The sequence below is a fragment of the Eucyclogobius newberryi genome, unplaced genomic scaffold (assembly GCF_026437365.1).
Source record: "Eucyclogobius newberryi isolate DKJ021-1_F unplaced genomic scaffold, fEucNew1.0.hap1 SCAF_14, whole genome shotgun sequence".
Lineage (NCBI taxonomy): Eukaryota > Metazoa > Chordata > Actinopteri > Gobiiformes > Gobiidae > Eucyclogobius > Eucyclogobius newberryi.
Genome location: NW_027315768.1, coordinates 21,311,410 through 21,323,764, shown reverse-complemented (window position 1 = coordinate 21,323,764; position 12,355 = coordinate 21,311,410). Strand labels below are relative to the sequence as shown.

The 12,355-nt window shown below is 39.3% G+C and overlaps 1 protein-coding gene across 1 annotated transcript in view; it reads left to right on the top strand.

The window, feature by feature from the left end:
- vwa8 (von Willebrand factor A domain containing 8) overlaps window positions 1-10,447 on the top strand; it is a 37,121-nt gene extending 26,674 nt beyond the window's left edge. Inside the window, exons 38-45 of the mRNA XM_072444927.1 lie at window positions 709-817; window positions 889-1,045; window positions 4,109-4,217; window positions 6,133-6,258; window positions 6,698-6,856; window positions 7,637-7,735; window positions 7,814-8,052; window positions 8,917-10,447. Of these exons, the coding sequence (XP_072301028.1) occupies window positions 709-817; window positions 889-1,045; window positions 4,109-4,217; window positions 6,133-6,258; window positions 6,698-6,856; window positions 7,637-7,735; window positions 7,814-8,052; window positions 8,917-9,025 (1,107 nt within the window). The 3' untranslated portion in view covers window positions 9,026-10,447. The remainder of the gene's footprint in view (window positions 1-708; window positions 818-888; window positions 1,046-4,108; window positions 4,218-6,132; window positions 6,259-6,697; window positions 6,857-7,636; window positions 7,736-7,813; window positions 8,053-8,916) is intronic.
- Window positions 10,448-12,355: the final 1,908 nt, after the last annotated feature.

Sequence of the window (12,355 nt, the reverse complement as noted above, 5' to 3'; positions counted from 1 at the left end):
ATTCAGACTAGATTGGGAAGTATCAAAATATATATCAAAAATTGATAATGTTGCAATTGTTGTTCTGGCGATATGTGAATGTAGAAGACTTTAATTAACTATTACAAATTACTGCTCAATATGTTGATTCCAAATGATCAGAAACATGTAAGCTTCTAAAAAAGGTTGGAAAATAGTATCAAAATAGTGATATTTCTGCCTTTTTGGGGTTAATTATAAGCTCCAGTCACATTTTGTGTAAAGCTTGAACCTGTTGCAAGACATTTTACAACTTATTTTCGCACATTCCTAGTGCATTGTTAAAATATTGTCTGAACTGAGATAATGCAAGGACATTTTTAGATTAGAGGTGGGCAATGTATCAAAATATAGCTAATAGAGTGACTGTAGTTTTGAAGATATGCCACATGTGTATCTTTAGTATATTGCTTATATTAATACAAATTGAAAGAAAAAAACTTTCAAATAAGGGTATAAGGTGATATTTCTGCACTTTGGTGATTATTTTTTTTACAGGCATTTCACTTTTGCCTGATTATTAAACCTCAACTAATAAGTTTAAAGACATGTTTTAACACATTTATGTTGGATTGATAAAATATCAACAGACTAACGTTATCAGTATACTCTGTCAATATCGCCCACTCCTAATCCAAACTAAGAAAGACTCATTTAATCATTGTTAATTGGATGGTTGATTTTTTTTAGATTACTGTTCAGAGAGATAGTGGAATGGATGTCTCTGCCCCAAAACATGGCAAAGTCGATCCCCTGAATACGCCTCATGTTGGTGGGAACCAGTGGGCTGGCGGCACAGGTAACAAACTACAAAATGACCTCTTTTACAAATGTAATGATGAAGTGCTCAGAGCGTGTGTTTCTGTGCAGGTGGCAGAGACACAGCAGGCCTCGGTGGTAAAGGAGGCCCATATCGTCTTGATGCGGGACATAAAGTGCACCAGGTGTCTCAGGCGGAGAAGGATGCGGTTCCAGAGGAAGTTCGGCAAGCTGCTCGTGAAATGGCTGAAAAGGCCTTCAAAGACAGGTGGGAACTTCTCTGCTCCACATTAGCACCGGCTAAAGCTATACAGATGTTCTTCACTCACAATGATTTTCCACTTACCCAGGAGCAAGCTGTCTCCATGATAAAGGACAGATGTTGTTGTGTATGTGAGCTTTTAATATTGTCCATCTACACCACTTCCAAGCCCAAACCGTCTTCCCAAATTCACAACTCGTTTCTGGTAAAACAGGAAGAAGCCACCAATTAATCATGCTGGGCTTAATGCAAGTGTATGCTCCCACAAATGTGAGAGTGAGGGGTGAAGAGGGCACCACTATCCCTAGCTCCGCCATAAAGGGCCCCTCTGTGCTTTTTATGTTCAAACTGTCCGGTTTTCTCCACTTGCCCTTTTCCCATGAGATCATACACTGAAGCTTTCACAAAACATGGACAACATCTCCAAACTTTTGTTTATCTTACTCCATTTTGCGGCATCGTCTCCTGTTTATTTATCTATACCTGTCATCCACTTGTCTCGTTAAGTCCTTCTAAGCCTATTGAAAATCCTGCATGTACATGTCATATCTTTACTCCCAGCCCCATATCACTGAGTTCCTTTTTTAGAAACAGACCCCAGCCTGTTTTACTGTTTTTATTCCTTAGGTTGACATTTTCTTCATATAAAATGTGTGGAAGCATGTGCAGTGTTGTCTTAGCTCCAGGTCAAGCATCAATCAAAGATTATTCCATAAGCCCTTGAACCTACAGGCACAGGCAGAAACAGGCTGAAGTATGTGTGAAGTCAAGCTGCCACTGGCTTTCTTCAGATTCACCTGCCGTTTATCTCACTTTATACTGTAAGTAGAGACTGAAAACAAAGCTGTCACCTAATTATAAACTGTATGTGAGTTTTACACATGAAATAGAGACGACTACCAGCTTGAATACAGCTAACAATTATTTTGCTTATAGATTAGTTATTGCGATCACAAAAGTCTGGTGAATATTAGATTTTTTACAAAAATAGCCCAGATGACGCTAAATATTTACACATTTTCAAGTAATTACTGCACAAGCTGAGTCATAAAACCTCCTTTTTCAGTTCATTGTATGATTATTTGAATAATTAATTAGTTGCGATTCATCTGTCTGAGATTGATTTAATGCTATATTCTGGAACAGTCCAGGCAAAGCAGTAACATCTCCATGAAGACTTTCTCATTAGAAAAGTTACAGTATATAGCACACCTTTACAAAACAAAAATATATATAAGCTATGTGCAAACTAACTAAATCAATTATATAAGGAAAATGACATAAACATGCTCTATAAAAGGGTCCTATCCTTAGAATATAAGAAGAAACTAGAAAACTGGCTGTGAGGTCACTTTGAAGACCAGAAATCCCTCATTAAACAACATTAATCTTCAGAGTACCACCTAAAGAAAGAAGCAGCATGCACATTTTGTACTTCTAATCTAATAAGTTACTGTTAATGTTCTAAAGTGGAAAGCTTTGTCAATAGTTTGTTCTGTGATAAGCTGGAGGGAGTGGTGCACCCTTGTTTTTGTGGTTGTTTTGTGTGAAATCTCAGTCTCCACCTCCATCCAAATAGCTCTGCCTCTCCCTGTGTTTTGTCTTTTCCTTCATTCATGCCCCTTTTTTCTCGTTTAAGTAACAGTTGAGGAATTCAAAGAAAATAGCTGGACTCACTGGCCAGGGCGTCCACTGCCCACATGCTCTTCTGCACATCCTCACACATACACACAAACACACAAGGCAGAGGAATGTGTGGGGCGACTTGTAAAGCTCTGCTGCGTGTGAGCTACAGATACAGTCATAGGGCTGAGTACAGTTCAATATTTTTGGCCACCAGTACTTGAACAATACCTGATTTTTAGTACTGGTGTTAGAACTGTCACTTTCTGGTACTATTTCTGTATAAAATGTTAAATAAAATGACAAAACAGAATCATAATGTTATTTTTTGCTATCTCATTTGTGGTGACGGTGCCTAAAAAAAAAGTGTCCAGAACTAGTATTTTAATAATTAGATTCATATTCTATTTAGTCACTGTTTTAGTATGTTATTGTTGTTCCATGAAAGCCCTATTAAAGTACTTTGCTGTTTGTTGTTTGGTGTAAAACAGATATAAGAGTGGATGCCACATACTAAGTCGTACAGGATAATAGCGTATACAATCATATCCTCTGACTTTAAGTGTTTGCTTGAGGGAGCTGGTCACACCCTACAAACTGTGTGTTGGTAAACTGCCTGGAGTCTCCAGAGTGAAGGAGTCCAGAGCTTGTGATTGCACTGCTGATACCACCGCAGCCTAAACAATGTGCAGACCCTGTACAAGCTGGTTTGATACGAGACATGACACATTAAGTAAAAGCTTTTTTGAGCTCATTGTTCACCACTTTGCTGTGTCATGGTCTGATTGTCTCGTATGGGTCTTTACACATGGAAAAGCGCCCCATCACACGTACGGGATCGGGGTCCCGTTTCCCACACCTGAGATAAAGTTGAGGCACCTATATTTACACAGCTGCACTGTGACATTAAAGAAAGTTACTTCACTTTTGGTGAAATTATGACCTAAAAAACAAATGAAACAATTTTGTTAGACTTTTGTAATGAACTTTTCCCTGTGACTGTACGGTGTATGTCGGTGTATGGAGCGGGTCAGCGCCTATGCCACTTAAAGAGGACTTAGATAGACTTTTGTTAGGACTATTTTTATTTTTAAATTATTATTATTATTATTATTTATTCATTTTTAACTTTTTATTAAGAATATAAGAGTTTTTCTATTAAGAGTTTTTTTTTTCCTTAAAGCTTTCTATAAGTTATCTGTTCTTTTACTTCTGTACCTACTTGTGTTGCAACCCAGAAATTTCCAAAAAAAATAAAGGCTATCTTATCTTAGCTTAGCTTAAATTTGATTGACAGGTCCTCCAACCACAATGTATTATGGCTCATATACAGTATCTTGCTAAGCTCTCAAGCCAACTTCAGTCCCTAATAGGTTGTGGCAGAAAATGGTGAATGTGTTTTTACATTAATGTTTTTATATTTACTACTTCTTATTTTCTCCTCAGATTAAAAGAGATCAACATGAGTGAATATGACGCTGAAATGTACGAGCGCTTCTCCAGTGCTGTCAGACGCCAAGTGCAGTCTCTGCGCATCATACTCGACAGTTTACAGGTACATGGCACGCTTTATATTTGTGAATTTGTATTGACTAATTTAGGTTCATATTAAAGGTGGTATGGACGATTTTTTTCAGCAAATTTTTTGTCATATTTCCTTGTGGCGTGGATAAATCATTAGTCCTGCCACGTATCGATCATAAAACGCACCTATCGCTCACCTGCAGCCGCGTCAGGCTCGTCCCCACGTTTCCGCGTGCCTAAGCGCATGGATCTATCATAATATAGTTCCCTCAGTGTACGGGGCAAAATGAAGACGGAGAAAGACAGTTCGAGCTGACGCAGAAGTGGACAGAAATCTACGGGAGACGAGCGATGCGATGCGCTCCGTTGCGCTCCGTTGCGCTAATAAACAAACGCACGTGTGTGTGTTGTATCGGTCCGCACGGGGGAGTGCGCATGCGCACTTCCGCCTGCGTTCTCAAATCGCCGAAAAATCGTCCATACTGCCTTTAACCATTCTGCAAAAAATCGGGATTTCTAAATTCCATAATAAGAATAAGTACGGCGGTGTCTACAACCAATAGCCAATAGGAAATATAAACCAATAGAAAGTTGTCATGTTTTCGGCAAAACAGTTCTTATTGTTGGTGTACAAATACTGTTAATTGTATACCTTGTTTCACCTTGTGTTCACGTGTTGTACTGTCCCTAGAATGACTCCAGTGATTTTGCCTTTTTTTTCTGGATCTTTTTCCTGCTTTTGTTTTGGGCGTCTCAGGGGACGCGTGTTCATTGTGCTTGAGTGTTCGTGAGAGAAAAATGATGCACATAAGAATGATTACAGAGCAGTCTTCTAAGCTGTGCTCTTATATTCCCCCCAGGTGTGTGGACCTGCATGTCGGGTGTTTTGTTTTCTCATCCAGGTGTTTGTGCCCACGCCACAACTGCCACTTAACGCATGAAAATGTGACATTGTTTGTATGCGTTTCACTGGCCCCCAGGACATGCCTATACAGTCCACTGTTCTCTCTGAAGTCATGTTATTTTTGATCATACCTGAGGAGTGATTTAGGAAGCCCCCCTCCCACACACGCACAGACACACACAGACACACACACACACACACTTATAATCATCGCTGGCAGGCGTTCTGTAACGTCACGAGTATTGTTTCGATCTGCTGTAGTCTAGCCTGAGGGAAAGCCCTTTCAATTTATCTTTCAACAATTGCCGGCGTTACTTGATATAAACAGTAGGGCCGGCTTTTATCACGTGTTACGTTGGGAATTGACCAGAATTGCGCTGAGGAAGGCATACAGACCGGAAGAGCAAGACAATGACCCAACGATAATATGCCTTTGTTTGCAAAAAGATTCTTAACCACATTTAACAATCGCTTAGAACTTTAAAACAGAAAAAAGCCCAATAGTATCATAAATAATGTAACTGTGTGCTAATTCAGACAGGGCCTTTGTAGATTCTGAGGTGCAATGTTATTTTTCTCCTGCCTGTAGCATTTTATACTATTCACATTTTCATCATATTAAAAGATAATAAACATGTCTGTATTCGATGCTCCTGCCACACGCCTTGTCTAATGTTCAGCCTGATGTCTCAAGGGAAATATATACATTACTGCTCTAACAAGTGGGCATTGTCGTTTTTGTGCTCTTCGTGGTGGGTGTGGCTGAGGGCAGTTGAGTTACCGCTTTTGTTCACCATATTTTGTGTAATTAAATAGGCTTCCTCCACTTTCCAATACAAATATGCAGGGAAAGTGATCCAGTTCCCTGAACCTGAGGCAATTGAGGGCAGAGATACAGACGAAGAAATTAAATACATGAGCTAGAAGTTGTGAATACGCTTTGTTTTTGTGGTTGTTCATGTTCTGCAGACAGTTTTTGTTTTGCTCACTGAAAAAACACAATTCCATGCTAATTGTTGTCTGGTGTTTGTTTTGCTTTTAGGCCAAAGGCAAAGAGCGACAGTGGCTAAAGAACCAGGCTTTGGGCGAACTGGACGATGCGAAGATCATTGACGGCCTGACTGGAGAGAAGGCTATTTATAAACGCAGAGGAGAGCTGGACCCAGAGGTTGTGGCTGTTTACTTGAACTACTTTTTGCATTTTGTTACTTTTTGCCCCACCCACAAACACGCCACTCCCAGGCTCGACGCATAACTTTGACCTCAACAGTCAGACAGAACATTCCAGTGGTCTTTAGATTGTCATTTTCTCACACACGCATGCTTTTCTTTGTCATATGGGCGTCCGTACTAATCATACACACCAAGCATAATATTTAGCTTTACCTTTTTAGCTCCAAGCATTGCATATTATTGGTCTGACCCAAATGTCTACTATGAAATAATTGCACCCTCTTTGAATGCTTTTATTCTGGATAGTCCGATACATCAAACAAAACTCTGTCCAAAGTATACTTACTTACCTATTATTGTGTTTTAGTATTTTTCATTCAATGTGTTGTGATAACTGCTGTTTGTACTTTTGTGTCCTCATTTGCCTTCTAAAGCCTGGAACTCCTCAGCAAAAGCCAAAGCGATTGCGTGTTTTAGCTGACGTGTCCGGCAGTATGTATCGCTTCAATGGAATGGACGGACGGTTGGAGCGGTCCATGGCGGCCGTGTGCATGGTCATGGAGGCCCTGGAGAGCTATGAGGACAAGTTCAAGGTAAAAATGCCACAGACACTTGTAAAGCCTCACCTAATATTAAACGAGGTCACGCTACCTTTTCTGACTAGAGTTCTAAAATAAATGTGACTAATTTTCTAAAAGAAAGATCCAAGAGCAAATGGAAAGAGGTGTGTGAGACAAGTGAGAGTCTAAAAAACTAACGGAGACAGACTTCTTGGCCCCTGACACTTAAGCCAATCAAGTATCAGTGTCACACTTCAGCATTCAAGACATTCTTGAATAGAAACTGACCTTTATTTTTGACGAATCTGATTGATAACATTAACACTGAAAAATATGTTTTTATCTCATATCTGAAACATTTCTACACGGCAACAGTGATATGAACAGATGAGACACACTGTCGCATACCGTTTACAACCACAGTCATAACTGGCTCTATTAGAAATAGCCTATATACATAATATGTGTGTCCTGATATAGCTGAGCTCATGGAGCCAGTCAGACCCAGTCTGGTGATGTAAGCAGTTGGACTGACAGTATGGATGGCACGCTCACTTTCTTTAACACTGTTCAGTGCAACTGATACACAGTTCACTCATATTCATAACTTTGTCTAGAAACTCCATGTAATTAACATAACTTAAACATCTTAGCATCGTACTTTAGTACAATGGATTGATATGTGCTTTTTGTATTCAATAATTAACCTTTTACAAACAACACGGTGGCAATAGATTGTCTTATGAGGATGTAAGAACAGTATTTCAGTAGGTATTCTTCTGTGTATAAAGTTTCTGCCCTTCATGTTTGCAGTATGACATCATGGGTCACTCGGGTGATGGATATGACATCGAGCTGGTTAGAAACGACAAAGTCCCTAAAAATAACAAGGAAAGACTAAAAGTTCTAAAGGTACAAACTTCAATATCCTCTTTACAGTTATTTTGTTCAATAATTGAAATGAATGAGTCTAATATCGTGCCCCCACAGACGATGCTCGCTCATGCACAGTTTTGCATGAGTGGAGACTACACTCTGGAAGGGACTGAGGCCAGTATCAAGGAGCTCTCGAAAGAGGAGGCCGACGAGCACTTTGTGGTGGTGCTGAGTGATGCCAACTTGGAGCGTTACGGGATCCAACCCGAGCGCTTTTCTAGTGTCCTGACCTCAGACCCTCAGGTCAACGCCTTCGCAATCTTTATTGGATCCCTGGGCGACCAGGCTGAAAGGTGAGAAGTTGTTGATGTGGAAGATACGAGATGATGTTTTCTATTTAAAAACTAATACAATATTACAAGCTACCAATTTTAAATTATATAATTAAGTCCCACTGTGGTTTTGACTCCTACTCCTGTCCAAGTATTTGAATCAAAAGAAGGAACAGTTTAAATAGTCTTCTGTTAAAACTCTTAAGCTCCAGTCTCCTCTTTTCTGCCTGATAAACATCTCTGTCATGGTTTGTGGGCTCAGTTCTTTCTTTACTGTTTGAATGTGGTCATGAGTTTTAGAGTGTGAGAATGACGATCATCTGCTTCTCACATTCTGTTCACCTCCAAAAGAGAGATATAGCTGCAGGATGAATGTGTGTGAAGAACATTACCATACCATAAATGATTAGATACTGTTGCATAAGACGAATCTTCAGAAGCTGGAAGCTTATGACTTTGATTAAAATTGTGCAAAAGACAAGTCAGACATGTTCAGTTCTATCTCCAAATTAATAATGTAGGTACAATATACTTTAAGTTGTCCAATGTGTTGCCAACAGAGTGGAAAATTAAAAAAAAGAAAAGGGGTGAAAATAACTTTATTTTAAGTGAAGCCCATGATTGTCTGTTACTTTCAAAATGGATATAGAATTGCTTTGGAATGGTATTGGAACAATATTTGTTCTTAATCTGCTAATAACTGTTTCTTCAAACTTTCTCTTTATTCTCTGACTTTCTGTTTGTTAACTCAACTATTCTGGGAAGCCCATCGAGGCAACTGCTGCCTTAATTGTGTATAATATCTTGACACAATTAAGAGACATTTAGAACAGAGTTTACATATAAAATCATGTAAATAAACCATGTTACTATTCTGTATTCCAGGCTACAGAAGACACTTCCAGCTGGCAGATCCTTTGTTGCCATGGACACAAAGCAGATCCCCCAAATCCTGCAGCAGATCTTCACATCCACCATGCTTTCCAGCGCCTGAGACAAAGAGACACTTGTCCTCTCCTCACTCACTCAACAACTCAAGTATTGTTGCTATGTGCCCTTAACCATTTTCTGTGCAATATTATGTAACACTCTGGGTGTTATCAGGTCTACAAATACCCAGAAGTGGTGTTTATATGGTTTTCTGAAACATTATCTGCAGTGTGGTAACGTCTCTTTATGGCAGTGGTTCTCAAACTGTTATTAGGTATTTCACTTTTCTGAGCCTCTACATCGCTTTGTCATGTCCCTTTATCTAATGCATTGGGTTTGTATAATGTTATATGCATTATGCACTGTAAATATAATATTTTAGGTCTAGACGCAGCTTCCATGTGTTGATAAACAGGAAACAGCTGATGTGTCAAGATGTTGATCCATTTCAGCCCTTTTTCCTTTGTTTTTGAGGTGGTGCTGGGTTTTAAAAGCTTGAGAACCACTGTTTTAGGGAACGACACTGAACAAATTACAGAATTAAACGGCCTTGTAAATCTTTTTGCCTTTTTGAAACCTTTCCGTGGGCGTCAGACTTGTCGTTGTCGATTGTAGCACTTGGACACTGATCAAAAAGCATATCCTGTTATATCGCTGAAGAGAACCGCCTATGAACTTGACAGTCCTCTACATATTTGGACTTCCCACTCATTTTTCACTTGCCATGCCAAAAGTGCTCAGACAAGAGGTGAAAGGTGACTCGGACACTCTGGTGGCCCCACACTTGGAACGTGTGCGGTTTCTCCTCCGGCATGCTGTTCCGCTCCTCAAACAGGGAATGTCCCACCTGACTGCTCTTTCAAGTGTCCCGCCAGAGCGTACCCCACACCAGTTTTAAGGTGCGCTCGTGACTCGGAGCGCTCTGCCTTAGAATCTATGTCAACATCCTTCCTGGCCGCGGGGACCTCGTGACGCCACGACGCTCCAAATGCAGCAGGAATCTCAGATCAACTTTCACGACAAGAACTTCACAGACTTCTTCAACAAACATGGAGTCACCTTCGACACAACCATGTAAAAATAGACCAATAATGACTTAGAGAAATCTTGAAATTTTACTCTGAAGCAACTGGTGCTAGAGTTAAGGTGAAACACAACACTATTAATCAAATGGGCAGAAATTGTGTTTGTAGTTTGTTGCTAAAAACAACATTAATTTGAACGATTTATGAAAGATTTATTTCTTGTGCACTAACTTCTCATTGATGAAAATGTCTGTGCTTTTATTGTGCACTTGCCTTGTTTTAATGACTGGAGTTATCGTTCGTTCATAAGATTATTGATAATTGTATGGTCGTTTTAATGTATCTGTACATTTGAAAATAACATACACATTAAGACAATACTGTAAAATGCTGTATTTTTTTGTTTAATTATAGATTCAATATGCATATTTATTTGCCATTTTATGACAAAATTACAGTGTGCTGATAGTAATTCTTTACAATATTAAAAAAGACTTAATAATATTTTTTCAAGTCTCAAGAAATTACCCCTTGTTTCCTGTGTGGTCATCTTTTCCATGTGCTTTTATCATCCATCTCTTTAACCATAAATCTTACCAGACCATGTTAGTACATGTACCAAAAGATTTCCTTTTCCCTCATTACAAAATTTACAGTGTAGTATTTTCTCCACTATTAAATCCAGTGGAAATGAATCATGCGCTGGCAAAAAGTGTTGCAGATTCTCACTCAGAATTGCATCTGACATGAAGTATTTGGAAAGGGTGTTATTCATCCCACAATCCCTGCCTTGGCTCCGTCTGGCCTTGTGGAAATGTGGTAATTATTTAGTTCCCTCTTAGCTCTTCTCTGGACGTTATTCCAGAGGATTAAGTGAGAAGATATGGCTCATAAAGTGACCTTAACCGCTCAGAGTTTAACCTACACCTGGTCGCTCATTCATTCATTCATTCATTCATTACAAGAGCCAGATAAGGCGTCTAGACTCAAAGTGTGTGTTCAAGTATTAGTCACAGTTAAAGTGCGGTGCTCCCCCTCTTCGTATGGTTTAGTCATTGTGGTTTAGGAAATAGCAACAGAAAATCTTGGTGGTGATACATTTTAAAAGGACTGATGTAATGTATCGCGATCCAGTATCATTTGTGTCACTTCCAGTTGCTCGCCAGGATACTTTTGACTATCATTATGACCATACAGACCAAATACAAAATACATACTGCACACTAAATGTTTTGGGAAAATGCAAAAGGGGATATCTATTAAGCTTATTGTGTATTTAAAAAGAATTAAGCGTGCTAGCTAGGAATAGTACAAATAATAAAATGGGTTTGGCCTCCACTGTGAGCGCTGCTGATCACCCAGGCGTCCCAACATATCTACAGTTTACCCTCACGTGTTGACTCAAGGCTACCCATCGCCCCCTTTGACCCGGAATGACTCATTACTCATTGTAATTGATCCCTAATGTCATGTCAAGTCAATGGGAAGGACTAGGGCACCAAAATGATTGTCCCAGAGAAAACAAGGCCGTGATTGATCTGGCCCTGACACTTCCTCCCAGCCTGAAGATTTGCGCCCACAGTTCAGGAATGTGACTTATTTGACAGTGTTTATTTGGAGATGTGGTTAAAACCTGGTCTAGCATGTGTATAGCATATGTGACTTTACGAGTGGTGAAAGTATGTTCGCCCGAAGAGTAAGTTTGTTGTTTATTTAGCTCTAGGCGACTGACACGTACTGTATATTTGGCCAGAATCCAGTGATGTGTTTAAGTACTTCACCAAAAACATAGCCTATAGTTTTGTTTTGTGTAGTTTAGTTACAAGTGGATAATTGTAATTGTTCTGGAGATATGCAAAATTAGAATATCAAGTACATCGTCTATACCTAATTAAAATGTCTGTGAAATCCATCATCCGAGAATAAAGTGATATTTTTGCTATTTTGTGGTTCATTTCATGGTCCATTTACACATTGTGCGATACTTGAACCTCAATCAAGACATTTACAGGCACATTTTAGCACATTCCTGATGCATTGTTAAAATATCACCTGACATATTGTTACTAAGATGAGGCAAAAACATTTTGAGATATTCGTATTGGTCAATATCACCCAACCCTATCTCGAGTCCGCAGAGTGAATTATTTAGTAGCTTTTTACACATTCATGTTGGAACTAGCTTTGTGCAGAGTGAAGCATGCAATGTGAGTTAAGGTTATGTACGAAGCATTGGATCCAAACCACCAACCCTCTCATTAGAGGGCAACCTGCTTAACCTGAAAGTTTATGCTCCTGAAAAAAGAATACAGAACAAACAGCTGTACATAACAATAAAATGTAATGTAATGAACGTATAATGTCCATCT